This window comes from Suricata suricatta, chromosome 11, assembly GCF_006229205.1.
Source record: "Suricata suricatta isolate VVHF042 chromosome 11, meerkat_22Aug2017_6uvM2_HiC, whole genome shotgun sequence".
Taxonomy (NCBI): domain Eukaryota; kingdom Metazoa; phylum Chordata; class Mammalia; order Carnivora; family Herpestidae; genus Suricata; species Suricata suricatta.
Window position 1 is genome coordinate 4377964 of NC_043710.1, and position 27696 is coordinate 4405659.

A 27696-nucleotide genomic window follows, 5' to 3' on the forward strand; every position below is an offset into this window, starting at 1 on the left:
CCGACGAGCAGCCCGAACCTCGGACGCGGCGCCGGGCCTATCTGTGGTGCAAGGAGTTCCTGCCCGGCGCCTGGCGGGGCCTTCGCGAGGACCAGTTCCACATCAGTGTCATCAGGTCGGTGGCGGCGCCCCGCCGGGGTGGGAGCGCGGGGCGGACGCGGGGAGCCGCGGGGATGGGGGGCGGCGGACCCCTGGGCCGACCCCGTGGGAAATCCAAGTCTCCCAAGACCTTCCAGAAGGCCGGCCGCGGAACAGACCCCCGTTTCAGGCGAAAGCAGGTCTTCTCCGAGCAGAACAATACCGTTGGTCGCAGAGCGCGTTTGGCACAGAAGCTTATTTTAAAAAGTCTGCCCCCGGGCCTTGAATGGGGAGGGATGTTGTGACTGGCTTTAAAAGAAGTAACTGGACTTCACAGTTCCTCGAGTCCGTGATCTGCTGCCCGCCCCCTCCTCCGTCTGAAATTCACTTGAGTTCGCGTCGGAGGGGTTACGTTTGTTCATTCCCCGCTGACGCTGTATCTGAAGGCAGAGTTTAGGAGGTGTGGCTTCAGAAATGACGAGGAGCGAGGTAAAAGGTCCCCCCCCCCAGCTTTTTTTAAAGCTAAAAATATTTAGTCATATATTTAAATTACAAAAAAAGTGTGTGTGTGTGTGTATTCAGACCTAACAGGGAGAGGTACTGCCTTGATTTTTGTTGTCGCGCTGGTCCCTGGAGATGACCATTTCACATTTAGTGTGTGTCCTAAGTACTTAGGCCTTTATTTATTTTAATGTGTGTTTATTTTTGAGAAAGTGCAAGAGGGGCAGAGGGAGGGGATCAGAGGATCTGAAGCTGGCCCTGCGCTGACAGCAGCCAGCTGGCCGTGGGGCTCAAACTCATGAACCTGGAGATCATGACCTGAGCCCCCCAGGCACCCCAAGACCTTTACACGTGCCTGTCTTTCTCTGCTCCTTTTCTTTTAGCTGGTTGACCAGGTCGAGTGTAGGATCTAGACACTGGCTGGTGGCCACTGATCATCCCCAACTCCCAGTTTGGGTCATTTGATCCCTTTCTCGTGCCCAGTCTTGCAGCAGCGCTGCCAATGCGGCAAAATAACTGAGTTTCGCTTCCTTGCTGTGCCTCTGTTCCCTCTTACAGATTTGCTTGTGAGCAGTAAGAGTCAAAAGGTGGGAATCAAAGACCCAAGGTGTTTCGGTAACCTCTCAATTGCCCAGTGAATTATTTTTATATTTTCATTTTACTTATTTAAAACATTTTTTAAATGTTCATTTATTTTTGAGAGAGAGAGAGTGTGAACAGGGGAGGGGCAGAGAGACAGGGAGACACAGAATCGGAAGCAGGTTTCAGGCTCTGAGCCGAAGTCGGATGCTTAACCAACTGAGCCACCAGGCGCCCCTATTTATTATTAGTGTGTCTACAAAACTATCACATTCAGGTAGGCCAGAAAATTCTGAGAGAAAAAGGTGATAGAGATCATCCTAGGCCGTGTAATCATGAGTCTGTAAAATGAGAAACCTAGAGGGGCTGGAGGTCAGAGTCCGAGCCACTAGGTCTCTGGTACCCGCCCTCCTGCCCCGGTGCTCTTGTTTTGCTCGTTCTGGGTGAGGCTGTTCAGACAGCCTGGATCCGGCCTGAAGACATTCTCTTGTGGCCCCTTTCAGGGGAGTGTCACTGGTCAGGTAAACCGTTGTGTTTTGCTTAACCCTTTCATTGGAAGGGGCGCCTGGGTGGCTTAAGCGGCCGGCTTTGGCTCAGGTCATGATCTCACAGTCGTGGGTTTGAGCCTCATTGTCGGGCTCTGTGCTGACAGCTCCGGATTCTGTGTCTCTTCTCTCTCTGCTCATGTTGTGTCTCTCTCCTTCGAAAATAAATAAAATTAAAAAAAATTTTTTAAACCTGTCATCGTAAGAGCATTGAAGATGTTTTTCATTTCTCCAGGAATTGGTACTCTTAGAAGTGGTCTTGGAAGTGTTCCTTTTTGTTTGGAGGACGTTTTACAACTATGGAATACGTGGCCTCTTAGTCCTGTTTTCTGGAATAGAATGTAATTATGGAACGGGTTTCATAAGGAGAAAAGAGGTGCTTTAGGACATGGGAAGTGGGCTTTAAAAGGGGCAAAAAAGGCGGGTGCCTGTCAGTCGGTTAAGCATCTGACTTCGGCTCAGGCCGTCATCTCTTGGTTCCTGAGCTTGAGCCCCATTTCCAATGATCCCTGCTTCTCTCTCTCTCTCTTCTTTTTCTCTCTCCCTTCCTCTCCCCCTCCCCTGCCCCTTGTGGGATTCTGTCTTTCTCTCATTGCCCCTTGCTCAGTTGTGCCCTCTGTCTCTCTCAAAAAAAGGTGGGGGGCAAAAGAGGCAGTTCAGAGTGAGGAAAGGGATTCCTCTGGGTTGAGATCCAGGGGCCCTGCACAGGCAGGCGGCGTTTCCTGTGTCTCTGGCTGTCGTGTGTTACTGACTCTTTGCAGGCTTTCAGCTGCTTACTGAGTGCCGGTCTGTGTGCAGCGGTTTATCAGGCCGCTCACCATCTCTACTCTGTCCGCCTCGTCTGCTCCACATGTGACCCATTCGCTCCTTCCCACCCTGGAGTGTGCTTTTGCTGCTTTCTGTCTTGGAGTTGCAAAAGCGGCAGGGCCGCTGCCACCTCCGCACTCCCCCAGAGGCCCCTCCTCTGCCTGCGGTGACAGCTGAGACCTGGCGAGCCGCTTTGGCTTCCACACCTGCTGTCTCCTCGCTTTGCTGTCTGTGAGGCCCTGTAACCAGAGTCACCTGTGGATGTCCTTGCTCTTTGGGTCCCCCCCCAATCCATTCTGTAGCTTGTTCCCAGGTATTTCTCAAATGTTGTTACTCTTGTTTAAAAGAACTTTAACGTTTATTTTTAAGAGAGAGACAGACAGAACGTGAGCATCGGAGGGGCAGAGAGAAAGGGAGACACAGAACTGAAGCAGACTCCAGGCCCCGAGCTGTCAGCACAGAGCCTGACGCGGGGCTCGAGCTCACGAACCGCGAGATCAAGATCATGACCTGAGCTGAAGTCAGACGCTTCACCGACAGCCCCCCAGGCGCCCCCGTTCCTCTAGTTTTTTTTTTTTATAATTTTTTAAAATGTTTTATTTATTTTTGATACAGAGAGAGACAGAGTATGAGAGGGGGAGGGTCAGAGAGAGAGGGAGACACAGAACCGGAAGCAGGCTCCAGGCTCTGAGCTAGCTGTCAGCACAGAGCCTGACGCAGGGCTCGAACCCACGAACGTGAGATCTGACCTGAGCCGAAGCCGGAGACTTAACCGACTGAGCCACCCAGGCGCCCCTCCTCTAGTTTTAAAAGCTGTGGCTTCCTGTAGCTGGAGATGAAAATCCAAACTTGTGTGTATGCTGTCAGCTCGGGCCCCAGCCTGCCTTTGTAGAGTGGTTCGTTTTTGCTGTTGTTGCTGATGTTTAAAAATCGCTTTTCCCCCTGTACCAGCAGCAAGGAGCAGTGAGCTGGTTACACTGCAGTTCCTGAATGAGCTTTGTGTTTTCAGTCTCCAGGCCTTTCTTAGCTCTTATTCTCTGCTTGGCAGCCTGGTGTCTGCTTTTAAACTTCCTCCTTTGAGGCCTCGCTTAGAGAGAAACAGAACTCATTCCTTCCCCGTTGATGTGTCTTCCATGGCACCTTCATGGCAACAGCACTTACCATATTTGGGTGTTAGATTGAATTCCTAGAGCGCATTTCCTCAGGTCTCCACCAATGGACCAGAGCCTGACTCGTGGTTGACACTGATTTTTGGCGTAAGTGGGCCACCTCGCTGACCTTTTAATGTGATTGATGGCAGGTGCCTCTCATCAGACTCTTGTTTGCCTGAGTCCTTTAGCTGGGACTGGTATAGGGGAAGATAAGAATCACCATAACGTTGAAATTGTCATTAATAAACTGACCACTCGAAAATTTTGCCCATCACCCCCCCGTCAGAGCTGTGCCCTAACTTCTGTCCAGGCCCATCAAATCAAATGTTTGTTATCGCTCTCGTTGCTGATTGATAGAAGTCACAATCGGTTGTGAAACGAAATTGCAGATCTTTGCAAGATTTCCTGAAGTTTGATGGAAGAAACGTTTGAGAGCTGTTAACGTTTCACACATACGTGTCGACACATTATATCCCACAGACCCACTGACAGTTGAAAATTGATGGGGGGGATGATACCATGAGCCCTTCACAATAGAATCATTTAAACATCAGAGAACAGAGAGAAGCCCTTGAAAAGACTGGCCAAGTCCGTAGATGTATTTGCAGAATGATGCAATAAAAGTCAAACAGGGAGTGAATTATGGTTTATGGTGTCATCATAAAGTTTGGGATAAAATTTTGCCAAAATTCCCTACCTAATTTCCTTCTTGTGGGCACAGTTGCATCATAACTTAATTTCTGTTATAAATAACTTTTAGTTTCATTTTCCAAGATGTTTCATTTACATTTTGTGTTTACTAATTACTGTGAAAATTTGGTCCCTTAAGTGCCTTACTTTAAAAAAAAAATTAATAAACTCAGGGCATCTGGCTGGCTTAGTGGACACGTGACTCGATCGGGTCGTGAGTTCGAGCCCTACATTGGGCATAGAGCTTACTTAGAAAAAATAAACTTAATTGTTTTTAGAAATTTTAGGTTCACAGCCAAATTGAGCAGAAAGTACAGAGAGTTCCTGTAGACCCCAACCCCCCACCCGCCACAACCTCCGACAGTGTTGACCCCCCTCCAACCCCCCCCCACCAGTGGCACGTTTGTTAAAATCAGTGAACCTACGTCAGCACATCACCATTACGCAGAGTCCGTGATTTGCACGAAGGCTCACTTCCAGTGTTGTGCATTCTGTGGGTTGGGAGAAGTGTTTGATGACACATTTCCCCCATCGTAGTGGCGTGCAGAGTAGCTTCTCTGCCCCGAACGTCGCCTGTCCTCTGCCTGCTTATCCCGCTCTCCTCCCAGCCCCTGGTCTCAGATGTCACAGTGTGGGAAGCATGAAGTATGTAGCCTTTTCAGGTTGGCTTCTTTCACTCAACGGGATGCATTTAAAAGTTTCCTCATGGCTTGATAGTGTATTTCGTTTTAGTAGCGAACACGTGTCATCCGGGTGGGCCGCGGTCCGCCCGTGTACCCACTGAGGACCTCCTGGTTGCCCCTTGGTTTTGGCAGTTGGGAATCAAGCTGCTTTAAATAACCACGTGCAGCTTTCTGTGCGGACAGAAGCTTTCAGCTCTTTTGAGTAAATATGAAGGTGTGTGGTTGCTAGATTGTGTGGTAAGAGCATGTTTCGTTTTGTTAAGAAACCGCCAGTCTGTCCTCCAGGGCGGCTGCACCAGCTTGCGTTCCTGCCAGCCCTGAGCGAGAGCTGCCATGGCCCCACACCCTCACCAGCATTCAGGGTCAGTGGTCTAGATTTTGGTGACTCTGATAGGTGTGTGCGGGTGTCTTGTTGTTTAAAAAAATTTTTTAATGTGTGTTTATTTTTGAGAGGGAGAGAGACAGATGTGAGCTTGGGAGGGGCAGAGAGAGAGAGAGGGAGACACAATCTGAAGCAGGCTCCAGGCTCTGAGCTGTCCGCACAGACAGAGCCTGACTTGGGACTCAAACCCATGAACTTCGAGATCATGACCTGAGCCGAAGTCGGACCCTTAACCCACCGAGCCACCCAGGCACCCCTGGTGTCTCACTGTTTTAATTTGCAATTCCCTAAGGACATATGATGTTGAGCATCTTTTTAATATGCTTTCTTGTTCTCTGTGTATCTTCTTTGATGAGGTGTTTGTTTAGGCTTTTTACCCATTTTTTAAATCGAGTTGTTTATTTTCTTATTGTTATGATCTAAGAGCTCTTTGTATCTTTTGGCTAATAATCATTCACGCAGTGTCTTTTGCAGATAATTTCTCCAGTTTGTGGTTGTCATCTTATTTTCTTGAATGACGTCATTTGTGGAGAAGTTTTAAATTTTAATAAGGTCCAGCTTATCAATTATTTCTTTTATGGATCATGCCTTTGCTGTGATATCTAAATTGTAATCACCATAACCAAGGTCATTTAGATGATTGCCTGTTATAATCTGGTGTGTAGTTTTGCATTTTACATTTACATCTAGGATCCCTTTTGGGTTAACTTTTGTGGAGGATGCAAGGTCTGTGTGTAGATGTCGTTTTTTAAATATGAATGTCTAGTCATTCCGGCACCATTTGCTCAGACTGTCCTTTCTCTACCAAATTGCCTTTGCTCTTTGTCAAGATCAGTGGACTGTGTTTATGCAGATCTATTTCTGGGCTCTGCAGTCTGTTCCATCGATCTGTTTGTCCGTCCTTTTGCCAACACCACACAGTCCTGATTATGCAGCTTTGTAGTAAGTGTTGAAGTCAGGTGGTGTCAGTCCTCTGACTTTGTTCTCCTTTAATACCGAATTGGCTGTTCTGGGTGTTTTGCCCTCCATGTAAACTCCAGAGTCAGTTTGCCAATATTGGGATTTTGATTGGGATTTGTTGAATCTACATATCAAGTCAGGGGGAATTGACACCTTGGCAAGATTGAGTCTTCCTATCCACGGACATGGAAAATTGTTCATTTTATTCAGTGCTTTGATATCTTTCATTAGAGTTTTGTAGTTTTCTTCTTATAGATCTGATACGTGTTTTGTGACATTTACACTTAAATTTTCACTTTTTGGTTGCTGATGTACATGGTCATATATTTTTAACTTTCAATTGTACTTGTTCAGTGCTAGTGTGGGAGGAAAATGACTGACTTTCATGTTATCTTTGTATCCTGCAGCCTTGCTGTAATTTCTTATTAGTTCCAGGATTTTTTTCCAGTCTGGTCTCTTAGCTTGTTCAGCTCTGATACCAATGCCCATGTTCTCCTTCTGGGTTTTTCCCCCGCAGTGGAGCCCTGGCAGCCAGCCTAGCCCTTCCACTAACGCACCGCCCTCTGTCAGCTGGCAGAGAATCTCGTCCTGCCCTTGGACAGCCCTTGTCTTTAGCTTTTCAGGAGTCTGTTTTGTAGCCACAACAAGGCTGTCCTGCACATGTTGTTCTAAGGTCTGTGTGTACACACGTGAGCAAGCTCTGTGCCCGGCCAGGGGCTTCAGCTCCTAACCCCTGAGGTCGGAGTTGCATGTTCTACTGACTGAGCCAGCCAGGCCCCGCTCCATGTCTTTTACAACATATTTACACATCTCACTGAGGCCAGTACTTTTTCTGAGTGTCCCAGGAACCAAGGGGCTGATGGTGAACCTGTAAGATAAATAAGGCCTGGGAGGTCCATGTGAGCTAGGGGTGATGTGGGGGCACGTTGTGGAGAGAGCGGCGGCACCCTGGACTCTGAAGCTGGAAGAACCTCCCGGATGAGAAGAACAGGCAGCAGCACGCACCTTCCAAGGATGCCAGGAATACGGCTTGAAATGAGTATTTTAGGGGGCGCCTGGGGGACTCAGTCAGTTCAGCATCCGACTCTTGGTTTTGGCTCAGGTCGTGATCTCACAGTTTGTGAGTTTGAGCCCCGTGTCAGGCTCGGCACTGACAGTGTGGAGGCTGCTTGGGATTCTGTCTCTGCCCTTCTTCTCTTTGCTTTCCTTCTCACAATAAATAAACAAACTTAAAAAAGAAAAGGGTATTTTAGGAACCTTTCTGTGGAACATTTTGATTGTCATGAGCGGGTGGTGATTGTGGTGGTGGCACTGCTGGCATCTAGTGGGTGGAGGTCAGGGGCACCATTAGCTATCTTATGGTACAGAGGACTCTCAGGCCCCGGGTCGAGCAGCCCTTGGACTACAGGATCCGCTCTGCCCTCTCCACCGTCCGGCCCTCTGAGCAGACGGACCTTTGCTTCGCCGTTGCTGCTGGGGGTCACGGGATCGCCATGATGCCCATCAGACGCCGCTGTGTTACTTCATGGTGAGAGACAGGCTTGAAAGGCACCGGTCACTTGCCCAAGGCCACGCAGCTGTCTGTGTGGGCCAGCAGCTCACCAAGGTCAAAGGCTGTTCTCTGAACTCTGCCTCCAGGCTTGGGGTTAAGGCACCTGTTCTGATTACCACACACTGATGCTGCCGTTTCACTCTCATTTTGTTTATTTTTTTACCTCCTCCTGAGCCATGATTATTTCAAGTTGGGTTTTAGATGGTTAGAAGAAATTTTGCAAAAATCTGCTTTTTCCCCCCTTACTTCGTTTGTGCTTCAAATTCATTAGCTATTTTGGTATCTCACAGTCTTCTGTTTTCTATGTGTCCAACCCTTTGTTCTCTGTGGAGATAGTGGTGATGTTTGAATTGTATTTTCCCCCCAGTCACTTGACTTTGAGAAAAAGTGAAACCTTTTGGTTCCAGGCGGTGAGCCCCAGGAGACTGAGTCCTTCGTGTGCTGGCCTTGACACTCGATTACTCGTGGACAGTTTGCAGACATTTCTGGGGCTTTTTTGCTTTTTTAGCAAAATGCAGCTGGTTAGGTGCAGACCAGATAACGCCCCGTCTTAGTGGAGCCGGTGAAAATCTTTTGTTAAAGATTTCTCTGGAGCAGGCAGGGTCTTGGGTTTATCATTCCCTGAACATTGAGCGGATGCATCTAGTTATGAATCCTTTTCCAATGGAATATTTTTTAACCTTAAAAAGGAGAGTTGTTTTTTTGTTTTTTAACTTGAGAGAGAGAGAGAGAGAGAGAGAGAGAGAGAGAGAGAGAGAGAAGCTTAAGCAGGCTCCATACTCAGCTTGGTCCCATGACGCTGGGATCATGACCTCAGTCTTAATCAGGAGTTGGACACTCAACCGACTGAACCACCCAGGCGCCCCTAAAAGAAGGAGATTCTGACACCTGCCACTACGTGGGTGAACCTTGAGGACACGCTAAGTGAAGTGATTGCCAGTCACGGAAAGACCTGTGATTTGCCTTCTGTGAGATCTCTAGCGCAATCACATTCATTGGGACCGAGTAGAGGGTGGTTGCCAGCGGCTGGGGGAGGGGAGAATGGAGAGTCTGTGCTTAATGGGCTCAGTTTCAGTTTTGCAAGATAAAAAGAGCTCTGGAGACTCTGGTGGTGGTGGTGTTTGCAAAAGTGTGACTATGCTTAATGCCACCGAACTGTGCACTTAAAACTGGTTAAGGTGGTAAACTGTTAGTTAACATGTACTTTATCACAATTTAAAGATTGGAAAAAAAATATAGGGGCACCTGGCTGGCTCTTGATCTTGGGACTGTAAGTTCAAGCCCCACACAGAATGTAGAGATTACTGAAAAAAATGAATAAGAAAATGAAGAAGAAAAAAGGGGAACCGGGGTGGCTCAGTAAGGTTAAGCATCCAACTCTTGATCTCAGCCCAAGTCTTGATCTCACGTGTGTGAGTTCAAGCCCTGCGTTGGTCTCCATGCTGGGCTTGGAGCCAACTTTTTAAATAAATAAATAAAAAAAACTTAAAAAGTGGCTGTTCAGGGCACCTGAGTGGCTCAGTTGGTTAAGCGTCCGACTTTCGCTCAGGTCATGATCTCGCGGTTCATCGGTTTGAGCCCCGCATCGGGCTCTGTGCTAACAGCTAGCTCAGAGCCTGGAGCCTGCTTCAGATTCTGTGTCTCCCTCTCTCTCTGACCCTTCCCTGTTCATGCTGTCTCTCTCTCAAAAATAAATAAAACATTAAAAAAAAATTTTTTAAAGTGACTATTGAAAAATTGGAAAAAAATGTGTGTAGATGTTTGACATTAGGAATGTCATATTTCAAGATTTTGGGCACTCCACTAAGTTGTATCACTATAGCATGGGATTTTCCTGCTTATAATGCTGTGGAGTAAAATAGAAATTAAGAGACCTCTTTGAGACCTGCTAAATCTACAAATAAAGGATGCAAGCCATTTTTAAAGCTATTTTAAAATGTGTTCCTAAAACAAAAGCCATATTACACAGTAAACCCTATCTAGGGAAATGATTATACTCCAGAACTTTTAGAAAAATATACTTTGTAGCATTAAGAGTTGAAAACATTGAAGCCACTCCTAGATGTCAAGGCAGAGACTAGCCCAGAAGCTCTCTGCTTGCTTGCCTTATAACTTGTAGTTAAAACTTGTTCTTCCGCAGAAGCACCCAGCTGCTGCTTAACCTACAAACCAGTACTTGAGTCTCAGGATGTGACATTCACAGGTGCCCAAGACCTACACGGTGTCCGCCAGCTTCCTGGTGCTGACATGTTACAGGGGTCACATGATGCAGCTCAGCTAAATCACATGTTGGACTGTTAAGCTTTTTTCCTGGGGCTGAGAAAGTTTTGATGATCTCATCGACTCCAGTTTTTTTTTTTTTTTTTTTTAATGTTTATTTTTTGAGAGAGAGGCATAGAGAGAGAATGTGAAGCAGGCTCCAGGCTCTGAGCTGTCAGCACAGAGCCTGAGGCAGGGCCTGAACTCAGGAACCGTGAGGTCATGACCTGAGCCGAAGTCGGACACTTAACCGACTGAGTCACTCAGGTGCCCCCATCATCAACTCCAATTTGTCTTCCGTTTATTTATTTATTTTTATTGTTAGCCATTTTTTAAATTTATAATTTCTTCTTTTTTAAAAATGTTTACTTACTGATTTTGAGAAAGAGAATGAGCGAGCAGGAGCAGGGGAGGGGCAGAGAGAGCGAGGGAGAAAGGATCCCAGGCATTCTCCACATTGTTAGCACAAAGCCCGACACGGGGCTTGAACCCATGAACTGTGAGATCATGACCTGAGCCACACCAAGAGTTGGGTGCCTAACCAACTGAGCCACCCAGGTGCCCCTTTTATCTTCTTTTTTCTTTTCTTTTCTTTTTTTAAATTTCTTTTAACGTTTATTTATTTTTGAGAGAGAGAGCAGAGATAGAGTGCGAACAGGGTACAGGCAGAGAGAGGGGGACACAGAATCCAAAGCAGGCTCCAGGCTCTGAGCTGTTAGCACAGAGCCCAATGGGGGGCTTGAACCCACAAACCACGAGATCATGACCTGAGCCAAAGTTGGATGCCTAACCAACTGAGCCACCCAGGCCCCCCCTTTTTTTTTTTTATTTTTAAGATTTTATCATTTTAAGTAATTTCACACTCAGTGTGGGGCTTGAACTCACAACCCTGACATCAGCAGTCACATGCTGTACCAGCTGCGCCAGCCAGGCGCCCCTTGACTTCCTTTCACACATGGCGTGTATTTACAAGCTATGTGAACTTTACAGAGCAACCAAAATTGAGTAAGTTTTCATGGCCAACCCCTGATGGTGGCATTCTGTGTTTTTGGTAAGGTGGGTGGGAAGTCTGGACGGATTTGTGAAGTGGCCTTTGTTTCCTCTGTATGTGCTGTGGAACCAAGATGACAGCTTGCTCCTGCAACTCTGCGTGGAGAGGGGGCCGGGAGTTTACGGCAGCACTGCATTGTCCCACGTGACAGTCTGGACAGTAGAAAGTGGAGAGGTGACTTTTCCAGCCGTGGCAGCAGTCGCCACCTTCCTTTGCTTCCTGTCTTTATGGTTGGGTCACTTCTAGTGACTTGTTCTCTGTGTTTCAAAGGGGAGCACTTCAATCACTGCTGGCCTTCCAGGGGAAGAACAGCTGTGCCCGAAATGGCGACTGAAGTAGTGGCGTTGTCTCATTTACCTTGTAGTGGACAAGTGTCCGTTTTCCTTCCCCCTCCTTGAAAATCTACACATTGCTATTCTGCCTGAGAATTAATTGTACTATATGGCTACATATTAGAGTAGCCTGTTTGAATGGTGATGACCTAGTAGCAAATTAAGAGGAACTTGATTTATTTTGTGTGCTGCCAGATTTGGGGATTTTGTGAATGTGCCCCAGTGTAGGTAACATGTAAATTTCCCTGAACCACTTTACTGTCTTGAATTCTAGACTTCTGTTGGAAAGGGGTGTGCTGGCAGCTTTGGAACAATGGAGCTGATGTGGAGAAAGACCAGTTGGGACAGAAAAAAAATCTAGTTCTCTGAAGTTGAGGGTTGGAAAATTCATCAAGGAGCAAATGAGCCCTTATTATAGATTGATAATGGATAAATTTCATTTAGGCTGTTTTAAAGGCTATCAGGAAATGAAGGGCTGAAAAGGAGGCCTGAAAAGCACAGGCCTGTTATGTGACTTGAGGCAGAAAATTTGCAGCAAAGGCTCAATGGACTGGGGCCCACTCTACTGAAAATTTTCCTTGGTTTTGTTTTGTTTTGTTTGTACCATTCCCGTGTCCATAAAATCAAGTAAAGCGTTAGGTGTATGCTTATCAAACTAGAATACCTATGTTAGTACTCCAGCTGCAATATAATCTTATAAATCTCCCCAGAAAGCTAATTGTATTCACAGATTCCGAGAGTAGTTTGCATTGACCGGTTGTGTTTGTTAAAAGAAAACTGGTATATTATGGAGCGGAAGAGAAAATACCGCCCGGATACGCACGTATGAGAGAGGGAGCCTCCTCCTTCCCTGGCGCGCAGCGCCGTCTGATGGGCGAGTCTGAGAAGCCGCGGTGTAAATGATCTCTCGGGTTCTTCTGCTTTAATACTCTTTTTTAACAAAAAATTTATTTTTTTATTGACGTATAATTAACATAGAGTTTATATTAGTTTCAGGTGTACAACATAAGATTCAACAATTCTGCACATTATTCAGAGCTCACCATGAGTGTGGCCTACATCTGTCACTAAAAAATGTTTTTATTGACTGTATACTCTATGTTGCAATTTCTATCTCCGTGACTTATTTTATTTTTTTAAAAGAAAATGTAAAAGTAAGATGCAAGATTACCTAAGAATTAAAACATTTTTTTTAATGTTTTATTTATTTTTGATACAGAGAGAGACAGAGCATGAGAGGGGGAGGGGCAGAGAGAGAAGGAGACACAGAACCGGAAGCAGGCTCCAGGCTCTGAGCTAACTGTCAGCACAGAGCCTGACATGGGGCTCGAACCCACAAACATGAGATCTGACCTGAGCCGAGGTCGGAGGCTTAACCGACTGAGCCACCCAGGCGCCCCGAATTAAAACATTTTCTGTGGTGCTTTGGAAACACTCAAATCTGAGTTCCTTTTTGTGGTGTCTTTCTTGCCTGTGTAGTTCTGCAGTGATATTTCATGTTCAGATCAGCAAGGGGCTCAGATCATTAATAGACACATCATATTTGCAAGTTAGAGTTAAGGCAGGAATGGAGGGAGGTATGAAGGAATTTTAGATTTTCAACAAGAATATTTTGTTTACCTGTAATTGTCTTATAGATGGGATGATGCTTCTTCATACCTACTTGATAATTAACCAGGAAATTCAGTCAAGTGGACTAGCTCCCTCCCTGAGCATTCCTTTTATTTGTGATTACAGAAGACAGTTGGAAAAAACATGGGTTATTTTTGTTCATTTAGTTTAATTTTTTTTTTTTTTGCATAGGTAATCTGTGTACTGGTTTTCAAATTCAAACATCATGAAAGGATCTACCGTAGATCTTTCTGTCACCTCTGACCCCGGTGCTCCTCTCTAGAGGCAAGCAGTGTTCTCAGGTTCTTCAAGATTCTTCCAGAGAGATGCTTTGCATGTACTGGTATATTTGGTTTATTCATTCCTTCAGCAGACACTGAGAGCTGCTGTGTGCCCTCCAGTGTGCGGGGCTGCGAACATGAGGCAGCCTCTTCTTTAAAACTTACAGTAAAGAAACTGAATCTTATAATAGGTCACCTTTTTTTTTTATACTAAAAGCAACACTATATCTCAGAGACTGTTTTATGCTGGTATTTACTGAGCTGCCTTATTCTTTTAAGTTGGTACGTGATGTTATATTTTAACTTAAATATTATTTTGATCTTTTCATGATAGTTTAACTACTAGAATTTCTGTTTTTGAAGATAATCACTCTAGTAAAAAATTGCAGGGTGCCTGGGGGGCTCAGTTGGTTGAGTGTCTGGCTTCAGCTCAGGTCATGATCTCACGGTTCGTGGGTTTGAGCCCCGCGTTGGACTCTGTGCTAACCGCTCAGAGCCTGGAGCCTGCTTCGGATTCTGTACCTCCCTCTCTCTCTCTGACCCTCCCTTGTTCACACTTTCTCTCAAAAATAAATAAATATAAAAAAAGAAAAAAATTGCATTTATTATGTGCCTGCTATTGCCAAATATTATATTGATCTCATTCATCTCGGTTAATCTGGGTATCGGTCCTAGGCGAAAGGCGTCTTAGCCCCGGGTGCCCAGAGAGGTTGAGTAGTTTGCTGGAAATTAAAGTGTTCATAGTGTTAACAATCAGCCTCCTGTCTGATCTTCTATTCTCCTTTCCATCGCTCTTCCCACAGTGTATGGTTATTTCTAATATTCACTCAGATATGCACTTCAGTTTTGGCAGGAGATTATGTTTTGCCCAGATTTTTTGTGATGACTGGTTCTGTATAACAGTACCCATTACTTGTCAGGTGTCTGCACAAGGACTCTGGATGACCGTGTGTTGCTCAGTCCTATGTTTAAGATTGGTAGTAGTCAAAAGACATTCCCACCCTCAAATCCAGTTGGGTATGCCTGTGCGTTAGAAATCTGTGCAGACATACATCCTGTCATAGTCCAGGACCAGGTGACATTTGTGAACATTGAGAGCAGGCCATTTGGAGAAGCCCAAGATTCTTGCAGGTGTCTCTGACCTTTTTCAGGGACCCCACGTCACTAATGAGAACCGCAGACAGATCTGGTGTGTGAGTGGCCCTTGGTCCATTTGTGGATTGTGAATAAGGAAGCGTAGGGTTCTGCAGGGTGTGTATGGTCATTGGGCAGGCGGCTCACGCCCGAAGGAATGGTTGTAGTTGGACTGCTTTCTCCTGCCTGTGTGCTATTGAAGATGCCATCTTAATAGTTGGACAGAGGGAGGGAGGCAGACCACGAGAGACTCTTGAATACTGATAACAAACTGAGGTCTGATGTGGGTGGGGGAGAGGGGATGGGGGTGATGGGCATGGAGGAGGGCACTTGTGGGGATGAGCACTGGGTGTTAAATGGAAACCAACTTGACAATAAACTATAAAAGAAAAAAAAAAGAAAATGCCATCTTTTCTGAGTCTTTCCATCTGACTCTCATCCTTTTCCTGTCTTTCCATTTGGCCTGTCGGCTCAGTGGCGGAGTTCAGAATGAGGCTCTGCGGAAGCCCCCTCGTGGGGAGATGGCCGTAGCTACTACGGCAGTAGAAGGCTTTTGAAAAGCCAGGAGAGTGTGGACAGCATGGAAGGGAGTCTGTAGGAGGAGGGCAAAGGGCAAGAGAGAGGGGAGTTAGCAAACTCCCTTCTCTGGACTTTACTCTGAAGTGTTTCTCTTGACTGTTTCTACAGTGCCCTTGGGGGGGTGCCAGGACAGTGGCACCCCGGGGAGAAGAGAAAGTGGTGGGTTCTGTGTGGCTCATGTTTTTTGCCATCGGGAACTTTGAGAGCAAGGAGCATCAGATACCAGATCTTAGCGTTACATGGAGTGCTTTTTGTTTTGAAATGGTTTGTGGCGTTTCTCAAGGTTCTTTTTAATAATTGTTGATAGAAAAAATAATTGTTGATTAGTACATTGCCTACTGTGACATAGGATCTTTGACCCATTTCTGAGTCAACTCCATTTTTAGATTAACTGGCATTTTACATTTTCTAATTTTCTCTTCTCCTCTTAGTGGCTAGTGCAATGAATTTTATGGCTTTCTGGGGAGAGTAATGGATTGACATTTATCAGTTTGGGGGAAAAGCATTGATGCTTGTAGCCAAGAAGTCATTTAAATAAAGCTGCTAGCTCTCAGCATGTTTTATAGTTCGTTTAAGAACTATTTTTTTTCTGTATTGATGTTCCTACAAGTATTTCCTGTGCAAGCTTTTTATTATTAGTTATCCTCACTAGCAATTTGAAGTTTCTAGAAAATAGTATTTGGTATATCACTCTTCCATGGATGAGTCAGTCCTAAGAGTAGGAGGCAGGAGTGGTGATGTGCTGACAGGTGAGGAGGAGGGAGTGGCTCGTGTGTAGGACACTTGGGCAGTGGGCAGCAAGAGCTTTAAAAAGTTAGTGTCCTTCGGCCCAGAAACCCAGCTGTGACTGCAGGGTCTCATCAGATTGCACGCAGCGGTTGATGTGCAGGTGTCCGCGCCACAGAGTTACGGCTAGAAATCAGCAGTTGCGGAGAAGCCCACTGTCTCCAGCAGTCAGCCCTTGGCTAAATAAACCATGCTCGGCCTTTAAGATGAAATTGCATGCGTGATTAAAAATTTTGTTTTTAATGCTGAATTGATGGAAAATGTTTGTAATATAAATAGAAAAGGAACATTATACTATGATTCTAATTTTAATGACAAGAAAGAAGCAGGAAAAGAGGAGCTTAGGAAAATGACAAATAAAAAAACCCAGAATGTGTAGGGGCGCCTGGCTGACTCAGTGGGTAGAGCGTGTGACTCTTGATCTCAGGGTCATGCGTTCAAGCCCCATGTTGGGCAGGGAGCCTACTTACAAAACAAACTAGCAACCCAGAGTGTTCAAAGTTGTTATGTTCGAATGGTAGACTTTGGGTAGCCTGTTACATTTTTTATTTTGGGGGTCTTTAAGATCCGTATTAACAAGAGTTTTTGGAGCATGAATTCTGAAATCTGAAAGGCAAACAACTTACTGAGCGCCATAAGCAGCCTACTTTAGCCGTTCCAGTAAAACTGATAAAACTGAGTCTTCAACCTGAGTCAGGTCAGCTGAGTTCTTCATTGCTTGTGGTTGGGGGTGTGGCCCCTCAGTGCCCCTCGGGGCTGCTCTGTGCCTTCATTTTCACAAACCACTTTCTTTAGCACAGAAATGCGTTAGCAGTAGTTTTTCAGCCTGGGACTCTTTTACCGTGGCTTTTCACATAGGCTTTTTGTTTCCGCCTGTGTTGCCATTAGAGAAGTCATTATTCTTCCTTGTAAGTTAATTCTTGATTAGCTATATATCAAGAGAAATCGAAATGATTATTTTAAGATCCGATTTATGCTCTTCGTTCCGCCCGTTGGCCCATCGGCTCTGTTAGAGGCCCTCGCACAGGGTGGGTGACTCGCACTCAGCCTGGTGAGGGTGCCCGCCAGCGGCGCTTCAAGCCTGCCTACCTGCCGTGGTGGCTTCCGTGTGCTGGTTGTGAAATAGATGTGTTCGTTTCGTTTTACTTGATATTTTTACTTAGTTGAATGTCCTGTGTCTCCAGAGTTCGACTGTGACGTGTGTTTATTAAAAAGCGGTCCTGCCACTTGTTTGGATCCTTAAGTTTCTGGGGTTTTGCTTGGAGCACGCCCTGACATTATGTGGCGACTGGGCTGTCGCAGTCTTGCTGCCGTGTCTGGGGCGCGTCTTCCCAACATGTCTTCTTGCGCCTTGGGTTGTTTGGCTCCATTGGTAACTGGGTCTTTGTCTCGGTGGTTTCTCACACTTTGGGTCATCCATGGTAATGACCTTGTTTCCTTTATCTTGCTTGTCCCTAAAAAATAACCAACGGTTTACTTCCTCCAGCCACAGCCTATTGAGCAAAGGAGGCTACAGATAATTCAGGAGATGAAGGGTTTCCAGGTTGTGGGCTTGTTTCTGGCCAAGCTGGCCGGCCTGCCTAGGAGTACGAGATTAAACTTTGAATGGAGTCACACAATTTAGAACAGTAGCTCATCTGTTTGCTCTCGCTGTTGACTGAACCCTCCAGAGTGTGTGACAGGAAGGAAAACGAGGGCTTTTAACTGATGGAATGCCTGTTCCGCCGTCTGGTAGCCAGGAGCCTGTGTGGCAGGGCGCTTCTGATAAGCTGCCCACCAGAGGCGCTGCCCTGCATCGAGAAGAAGGTCAAGGCCCCCTCGATCCTCTCCACGCCTTCCCGTGCACTTGGAGGCGCAGCTGGGGGAGAGCAGAGCCTCGGGTTCCTTGGTCTTGCTCTTCTTCCCTCACTGGGATGGACAGCTGATTTGCCTTTTGGGAAAAGGTGTCTTTACTCTTATGAAGATTCCTGGGGACTCATGATTGTTTCTCTTTTAAGTAAGCTGTTGAAAAGATTGCTAAATATGACTTTTATTTACACATGGGAAACATGGTTTTTGTAGAAACACATTCAAGTTTTTACCTGGTTAAGAAAAAATCATTACATAGAAAAAAGTAATTTTTCTTTTTTAAAAAGTGTTTTATTGAGATCTAGTTCACACACCATGCAGACCGCCCGTTTAAAGCGTATGTATCATGTGGGTTTAGTGTGCTCACAGGTAGGGCAACTCACCCCATAGTGTCTTTTTAAAAGTAGCTTTTTCCTTTTAAAAAAATGTTTTACTTATTTTTGAGAGAACACAAGCCGGGGGGCAGAGGGGTGGCGCAGAGAGAGAGGGACAGAGGATTCGAAGTGGGCTTTCTGCTGACAGCAGTGTGCCTAATGTGGGGCTTGAACTCTTGAACCACGAGATCATGACCTGAGCCCGAGTCAGATGCTCTGCCGACTAAGCCACCCAGGTGCCCCTTGCACAGTTTTAGAACATTTTCCGTCATCTTGGAAGGAAACGGACGGCCCCTTCAGCCCTAGGCACTCACTGATCTACTTTCTCTCTCTTGATTTCCTGGTTCTGGATATTTCATATGAATGGGATCACATGATATGGGACTGGTTTCTTTCACTTAGCGTAATGTTTTTGTTTTTTTCAAATGTTTGTTTATTTTGAGAGAGACAGAGTGCAAGCCAGGGAGGGGCAGAGAGAGAGGGAGACACAGAATCCAAAGCAGACTCCAGGCTCTGAGCTGTCAGCGCAGAGCCCAATGCAGGGCTCGAACTCATAAACTGCAAGATTATGGCCTGAGCTGAAGTCGGATGCTCAACTGACTGAGTTCCCCAGGCACCCCTCGCTGGGCACATACCTTTTTTAAGATTCATTTATGTCATAGCAAGTGTAAATACTTCATCCCTTTTTTAAAACATTGCAAGGGGTGCCTGACTGGCTCTGACCTTGGGGTTGTGAGTTTGAGTCCCACGTTTGATGGAGAAATTAAATAAATTAAAAAAAATAAAGCATTGTGATGAAATATACACCGCATGAAATTTACTATTTGTAACCATTTTTAAATGTGCGGGTCAGGGGTGCCTGGGTGGCTCAGTTGGTTAAGCGTCCGGCTTCGGCTCAGGTCATGATCTCACGGTTTGTGGGTTCAAGCCCCGCGTCAGGCTCTGTGCTGACAGCTAGCCCAGAGCCTGGAGCCTGCTTCAGATTCTGTATCTCCCTCTCTCTCTGACCCTCCCCTGCTTGCACTGTCTCTCTCTGTCTCTCAAAAATAAATAAAAGACATAAAAAATTAAAAAAAAAAGTGTGTGGGTCAGTGGCATTAAGGATGCTCACACGGTCATGCAGCCATCGCCACCATCCATCTCGGGACCCCTTTCATCTTCCTGGTCTGAAACTCTACCTCTGTTACACACCCAATTCCTCATTCCTTCCAGTAAGCACCATCCTTTGAAATTCAACAAGCTCTGTCAATCCGTTTTTAGTCATTTTCTGTGAGTTTCCTGGAGTGTGGCATATCCCTTTGATATTCAGCCCTGGCGACATTTTGATTTTAGCCACATAAGACCTATTTCCTGGCGTCTGAACTCCAGAACTGTAAGATTAGTTTGTGTTGTTTTAAGCCATGAAGTTTCTGGTCACATGTTACAGCGGCCACAGGAGACAAAGACCGTTGTTTTATGCGAGTTTGTACAGACAAGTCCTGATGTTAGGCTCTTGTGATTGTGCGGCTGGCACAGCACCTACTGTGTGCTTCCAGGATACCTGGCGCTCCCCCACTCTGTTTCCCATCTGTGGACGGGAGGCAGTGTCGGCATCCACCCCGTAGGACTGTGGGGAGGGTGAACCGAGCTCACCTGCTGAACACTGCAGCCGAAGCAGCTCTCTCTCTTTTTTATGTTAAGTGTATTTATTTTGAGAGAGAGAGAGAGCAAGCATGTGGGAAGGGGCAGAGAGAGAGAGAGGGAGAAAGAGAATCCCAAGCAGGCTCCGCACTGTCAACACAGAGCCCAGTGCGGGGCTTAAACTCACGAACTATGAGATCATGACCTGAGCTGAAATAGAATCAGACACTTAACCGACTGAGCCACCCGGGCGCCCCATGGAGCTCTTAAAATGACTAAACAAAGTGCAACAGAGGGGTGAATCTGAGGCTCAGAGAGGTTTAGTGAGGCGCCCAAGATCACACAGCTGGCAAGTGGCAGAACTGGGATGTGAGTCCCTGGCTCTGAAGCCAGTGGTCTTTCTTGCAGCATGCTGCCTCCTGCCAGCACTGTCTCTTAGGGGCCCACGGTCTCGCCTGTCCGGGAGCCCAGCGTAACCAGACCTAGTAAGACAGGTCATCTTCAGATGACACCCCGGGCGAAAGCAGCAGGGGTCGCCCTGTTGCTCCTGCAGTGCTCAGACTGGAAGAGCAGGCAAACACGTCATCCCCCTTCTCCTGCCTTCCAGCCTCCCCGCAGACCCCCACTGGCCGGACCTAACTGGAAGCAGCTGGCAAAGAAGATTTGTGACTGGTGGAGCGCCAGCACCACAGCCGAGAACCGAAGTGTGGATTTGGAGCTCGGAGACCAGAGCCTGGTTAGCACTTGACACTCCGTCGTCTCCTGTGTCAGACGGCAGGAGAGAGGACAGGGAGAAAGGGGCAGGCCCGTGAGCGTGTTTGAAGTTGACCCCCACACGTCACACAAATACCTCCTTGTACGCTTATCTGTCTGCACCTGGCCCACGGGCGTGTGCACCTGCGGAGGCAGCGGGTGAGCCCAGCCTGGGAGCCTGGCGCAGTGCTGCCTGCACAAAACCTGGGTCTGCTGCCCGAGGAAAGGGAGGGGGACGCCACAGCAGAGCTTCTGACGTTGTTAGTTAATGTTAAGATACCAGCGTGAGCCCCCAGATAAAAATTCCCCCAGTTCTCTTCCCTCGCCGCACAGCCTCTTGCTCTGTATTCTGTGGCTCTTGGCAGCACTCGTCACTGTGTGCTCATAATACCTGTGTGATTGTGCACATGATGGTGTAAATTAGGTTTGTGTTCTGGCCTCACTTTGAGGAGCATAGCTTGACTGGGCTGTTTATGGATGGAGCAGGGAGAGAACTTGGGTCTTCTGTGACTGGGGGATATCCTTCTAGAAACTGTGGTTTGGTCTGCTGATCACCTTTCTTCCCGAGTTGCACATCTACTGCCACCAGGTACGGAAGCAGGTGTGGACGTGTTGAAGCATATAGCCCCATGCACTGCCCTGTGATTTCGAATTCTGACAGTTGTGTGCCCGCTTCCTTCGTTAGAGAGGATGTTCTTGAGGGCAGGGGTCAGAGCACCGTTCAGTTTTGTATCACCCTGGCCTCCTGCATACTGCTTTGCTTATGTAATCGGTCCTTAAGGTTTGCCAAGTTGGGGGGCGCCTGGGTGGCTCAGTTGGTTGAGCGTCTGGCTTCGGCTCAGGTCATGATCTCATGGTTCATGGGTTCGAGCCCCACATCGGGCTCTGTGCTGACAGCTCAGAGCCTGGAGCCTGCTTCAGATTCTGTATCTCCCTCTCTCTGACCCTCCCTGGCTTGCGCGCTCTCTATCTCTCAAAAATAAATAATAAAACATTTAAAAAATTATAAAAAAAAAAGATTTGCCAGGTGGGTAAGATTAGGACTGAGGGACTCTGAAGTCTCCTGCGGATGAGTTGCTGCTTGTATTTCGTATTCCTTCATTGAGCTTGATTCCCACACTAACTAACCTTCTTCTCTACCCAAACCTGTCCCACCCGGGCAGGTGCATTGTCCCAAAGGCAATTATTTTCCTGTTTCAAATGACTCTGTAACTTGTTTCTTCTCTCTCGTATAGTCAGAGTGCAAGGGTCAGGGTACTGAGGTCGCCCATTTCCGCTGAACGCGCCAAGGACCAGTTAATGTTGCAAGTTTTTTCAAAACAGTTTTTAACATTTATTAATTTTTGAGAGAGAGAGAGAGCATGAGTAGGAGAGGGGCAGAGAGAGAGAAGGAAACACAGAATCCAAAGCAGGCTCCAGACTCCAAGCTGTCAGCACAGAGCCTGATGTGGGACTCAGACTCGTGAACTGTGAGATCATGACCTGAGCCAAAATCAAGAGTTGGACCCTCACCCGACTGAGCCACCTGGGCGGCCCAGTTGAGACATTGTTAAGAACATGGAACCACACATACGCCAAGTAGAAGGCCCTGGGGGAGGCGGGTTAGTATTGCCCTGAGGTTTTACGCTGGTCATTGTGGGGACAGAACGGAAAGTTTGGGTCATGGAAGAGCGCGGGCCTGAAGGAATGCATCTGGGATTTCCTCTACTCCCAGCTGTATGGGGTTCTCTTCCATTCCAGGTCATTCTCTAGAGGCACACGCCACGTGCGGATGCACACCTGCAGTTTAAACAAAGCTCACCCCCAGCGCTAATCTAAGAAGAACAAATTGGGAATTTGCTGGTTTTAATATGATGGAATTGATGCAAAAACTGTGGGCTTGTCGTTTATATCACATGTCTCCTACGAGCTGATGGAGACTTGGATGAGAACCAGTCCCGTGGGCCCCGATGTCTCATCTGTAGTTGCCCGGGGGCGGGGGGGGGGGATTAGCTGACCTTGAAAATACTGACGCCCTCCTCTGTCCTATTCCTTCCAACAGAGGTGGCCTCAGTAACATGCTGTTCCAGTGCTCCTTACCCGACACCGTGGCCTCTGTTGGTGACGAGCCCCGGAAGGTGCTCCTGCGGCTGTACGGGGCCATTTTAAAGATGGTGAGTTCGCGGGCTGTGTGGGGACGGGGGCCTGCGGACAGTCTTCATCCTCTTGAACTGCCTGGGTAGAGGTTTTAAACACTTGAATGGTATTATTAAAACTAGTTTTTACTTACTGCTTTTATTTTAATTGGGCTGCACAACGTTTTTGCTTATATCCTGCTAATGTTCTGATTTCCTGTTTTTGCTAGTATAGATACTTTCAGCTTTACATCCAGCGAAAATATGGTGTTGGTTAAATCTTTAGTAGTGGTTATGATGCTTGGATTTTCCCCACACTGGAATTTTTAGCTCAGACCTGGGTTGTAAAATTCTAATGTGGAAAAGGTATTGTTTTAAATTACATAATCAAGAAGGTCTTACAAGGTGCAGGGGGAGTTTGGTGGACAGAGTATGAGCTCGGTGGAGCTGAATTTTGAATCACCTGCCTTTGAGCTTTCTTTAAAACTGAATTTGTTAGACTCATAATCTTTCTAAATTTTTATATTACCAAATTGAAACTAATTTTCAATTAAAGTGCCACATTTGTTGAATTGTCTTAACCAATTATAGGAGATGCCAAATGTCTGAAATTTTTTTTTTTTTTTTTTTACTATTTATGCCCTGAATTTACCATTTTACTGACCACACATATAAATGTTTATTTGCTATATTTCTAGGGTAGAATTTTGATATCCATTTAAGCCTTCTTTGAAAAGGTGCATTTTGATCATCATAAAATGGAGACTGGTTTTCTCATTGTTTTAAAAGACTAGTCTCTATCCAATCTGGTGAGCAGATTATGTCCATGCCTACATTAATTTGGTTGTAATGTTCAGAAATATTACAGTTAAAATCAGCACTCTGGGTCATAATGTGACCAAGCCTTTTCATTGGATAGTTTTTCTTCAGCCTCTTCCAGCTGTGCAGCGCTGAGGATCTGAAGCTGGAAGCCAGCCAATACGTCCACACTGTGTGCGCTCTGCCAAGGAGGTGCGCGGCCACATTGTGACAGGGCACAGCCGACACGCCTCCTGCTGACGAGCTGCAGGCGGCAGGGACCTAGTGCTGACTCCCTGTTGGGTTTTTTATTTAATCAAGTTGTTCTTTCAAAGCACAGTTTTTGAAAAACCCCATTAATGTCCTTTTGATTCTTGTGTTTTTTTTTAGTTCTTAATGTTTGTTTATTTTTGAGAGAGACAGAGACAGAGACAGAGCATGAGTTGAGAGGGGCAGAGAGAGAGAGGGAGACACAGAACCGGAAGCAGCTCCAGGCTCTGAGCTGTCAGCACAGAGCCCGATGCGGGGCTTGAACTCACAAGCCAGGAGATCATGACTGAGTCGAAGTCAGATGTTGAACGGACTGAGCCACTCAGGTGCTCCCCTTTTGGTACTTTTAAAGAAATCAATCTTGAGCCATTTTTTCTTTGAGGACTTTTACATTTTCTAACCATTACGTCCCATTTCTGCTCATTTGTGTGCTTCCATTTAAGCAACACTTTTAAAACACTATATATATAGTGGGTGAGGGGCAGAAAGAGAGGGAGAGAGGGAATCCCAAGCAGGCTCCCTGCTGCTAGCCTGGAGCTCGACTCACGGCTTGATCCCATGAACTGTGAGATCATGACCTGAGCCCAAATCAAGAGTTGGATGTTTGAGTGAGCCACCCGGGTGCCCCTAAAATACTTTAATAACTAGCTCTTGGAATTGTGTATGATATAGACTATTTAAATCTGATTTATGAGGCATTTATTTGTATTTAAAACTTAAATAAGGGTGTTTTAAACGTGCGCTGTGCATTCCTCCAAGTGCCAGGCTAAGCCAGGTGCCAGGTTCTGTGCTCTGTCTGGAGCCGCAGTTCAATGATAGGAGAGAGGGAATGCTCCGGATCTGTGCTGTTTAGGTTGCTGGTCACTCACCACATGTGAGTATCAAACGTGTGAAACAAGTGTGACCGAGGCTTGGGATTTTAAATTTTAATTAAATTACAGTGGTCACACATCACTGGTGGCTGCCATGTTGGACAGCGCAGCTCTAGAATGTGCCGTTACCTGGTGGGTAACGTAGGAAAAGCTGCCAACAGCACAGGCTGGAACTGAGCAGTTCTCTCTCCCCGTTAATAAACACTCACTGTCACTAGTTAATATTTTGTCCTGTTTGAAATTTTAACTGTCTAGAATTACTGCCTTCTAGTACTTAAATGTGATAGAAATGTCTGGAAATAGATTTTTTTTCAAATGTTTGTTTTTGAGAGAGAGACAGAGAGAGAGAGCGCGCGCGCGCAGGTGAGCAGGGGAGGGGCAGAGAGAGAGGGGGACAGAGAATCCAAAGCAGGCCTGAGGCTCCGAGCAGTCAGCACAGACCAAGCCCTATGTGGGGCTCAAACCTCTGAACCGTGAGATAATGACCTGAGCTGAAGTCGGACACCCAACCAACAGAGCCACCCAGTTGTGCCTGGAAATAAAATTTGTTTTAACCATTTTATTTTCCTATTCATTTTTAAGAAAACAAGTAAAAAGCCCATTAGGTAACTCAAAAATAAATAGAATAAACCTATTCAAAGTGGAGTTAATCCTTCCCAAACTAGCAGAATGGAATATGTTTTACATATGATTCAAATTTCTGGGGGACACTCTACATTTAGCTTCTTAATGATGCTTATTAGCAAATGTCAGTTGCCGATCCCAAAGCTGCCTCCGCTGTGCAGGGCAGAGGCTGTACCCGGAGGCGAGCGAGCAGCTTACTGATGGGACGGCAAACGAGTGTTTCCAGTCTCACGATTGACTTATTAGACAGTAATCTCATTTTTGTTGGAAAAAACACTGTTCCTCTGCATTCATTATAGGATAGAATCCATTTTCAGTATAAATACTCGTTTGGTTGAGCCCTTACTTCAAGGACCCTTTTTTGGTTAAGTTCAAGCTTAGTAAAAACATGAATCCTACAGCCTCAAGTCTGCATGTTTTGGGTTCCCACGGTCTTCAGGGTTTGGCAGGCGCACTGGCGGCCAGTCGCCCTCTTAGACATTAACGGCCGTTTGAGTTAACGTGCTGGTCATTTGAACACCTTGACAACGGGGGGGGGGGAACCAAATCCGGAGGCCCCAGGAGAGAAGGGGTGGAGGCAGAGCCCGAGCCAGGCCGCAGCTGCCGGGGCCGGGGCCGCAGACGCTGCGCTGTCAGCACGCTGCGCCAGGGACCTCACCACAGCCAGCAGTGACACATCGTTGTTTGTTTTGTTGCTGGGACGTGCGTGCAGTCCTCTGCCCAGCAGCCCTACGGCGTGAACCTGGCCCTGTGGTGGAAGAACAGATAGAGTCTACCAGGGGCCTCCCCACGACAGCAGGCAGCTGCCAGAACTGATGGTGACACCACTTGCGCTGATGCAGAGATGTGACCGAGCAAATCTCGAGCCCGCCTGAGTCACAAACGCCATTACTTTCTTAAATGTAGGGATTAAAGACAGAAATGTCACCCAACTCCAATGTCGCAGGCTCCTCGCCTGTGCTCTGCCTGCGGGGAAAGCACACATGTGCCTGCGCTGGACACGCAGTGCGCACGCAAGCCGGGACCCTGACGTCGGCCGAGTGCAGCCACGGCATCCTCGGAGGCGGCTTGGGATGGGCTCTTTCCTTCAGAACGTCCACTGGCGGCCACAGGCGATGACGGTCTGGGTGCGTTCTCAGACTGTCCCGCTGTCTTGTGTCATGACACGCTGGGCCGGGTGAGCTGAGCTTGTCCCTTCCCTTCCTCCTCCTCCTTTTACACATTGGAGTTTCTTACCTCTGAGGATCAAATGCGAAGGAGAAGTATTTCTTTGATTTACGCTGACTGTCATTTACAAGTGACTTGGTTTAAGACAATTTGACGTTGCTCAGCGTTTCCAGTGTTCTCCATCTGGGTGCCACAGAGCGTCTGCGATCGCAGCGGCACCTGACTGCCCGCGGGGGCAGCTCACCGGGGCTCCTGTCCCCAGACGTCCTTCTCTCCCAGCCCGTTTCTGTAATGTAGACACCGTAAACATAGAAGTAGCAGTCTGATCTTAAAACAGAACCTGTCATGTAATCGAAATAATCCAGGGTCTGTGTCACATGGTCTCGCTTTCCCTTTCATGGGGAAGTTTCCTCAGTGGCACGGACGGTGAAAACCGGACTCCAGTGTAAAATTACCCCGAAGCAAAGCAGGATGGTTTGCCAGAAGTTGAGAAGTGCCCATTCGGCCGCTGCCGTTGTGGAGAGAGACGGAGTGGCTAGAAGAGAGCTTGAAGTGACACAGACCATAAATGTAACTTGGTTTTTTTTCCCTTTCTGATACTGGGGAGGAACGTGAGCCCTGCACGTCCGGTAGCGGCCTTCCCAGAGCAGCAGGTCCGCCAGGTTTGCTTATTTGTCACGAGCTGTGGCTACACGGATGCCGGCACGCACTGTTCGGCCGGCGCAGCCCGGGCCCGTGGCGGCCGTCTCGGCGGCTGGCCGTGTCCCTCCCTCCGCGGAGCAGTGACTCTGTGTTGCGCCACTTCCTTCTGGGCATGAATGTAGAGATTTGGCCGCACCCGTTCTGAACGGCCTCACGGGCATGAGCGTCTGTAATGCACAGCGACGTGTTGTCTGGGAGTGTTTCTCTGAGTGACAGAGGCTGAGATCACTGCTTGTGTGAGCACTAACCGTAATAAAACGAAAGGCACCACAGCACAACGCAGATCTGTGTTAATGACTCCAAAGAGTGCGACCTGGGACCTGGTGTGTTTGAAAACCAGACAGCGAAATGTCGTCTTCCCTTAATCCCACTTTAAATAGAAATTAAGCCACAATAGAATATGGGCAAGAACCAATATGGGAACAGCCCATGGATAGTTCATAGTCAACTATTGGCGACCGAGAAATTGCTCGCAAACACTTCTCCTTGGAGCGAGGTTGCATCGTACAAAGACCGTGTGACTCACATTCCCTCATGGAGAGCCCGGCTTGGTCCCAAGGGACTGTGAGAGCCCGGGTCCCCAGGAACTGATT

General features: G+C 47.0%; 1 protein-coding gene and 1 non-coding gene across 2 annotated transcripts in view; both read left to right on the plus strand.

Moving 5' to 3' along the window:
- Positions 1-27696, plus strand: part of CHKA (choline kinase alpha) — a 68564-nt gene that overhangs the window by 11966 nt on the left and 28902 nt on the right. The window contains exons 7-8 of the mRNA XM_029957368.1: positions 1-115; positions 22598-22709. Coding sequence (XP_029813228.1) covers positions 1-115; positions 22598-22709 — 227 coding nt within the window. The remainder of the gene's footprint in view (positions 116-22597; positions 22710-27696) is intronic.
- Positions 16345-16417, plus strand: TRNAK-CUU. The gene has a single exon. It is a non-coding gene; the product is annotated as a tRNA-Lys (tRNA).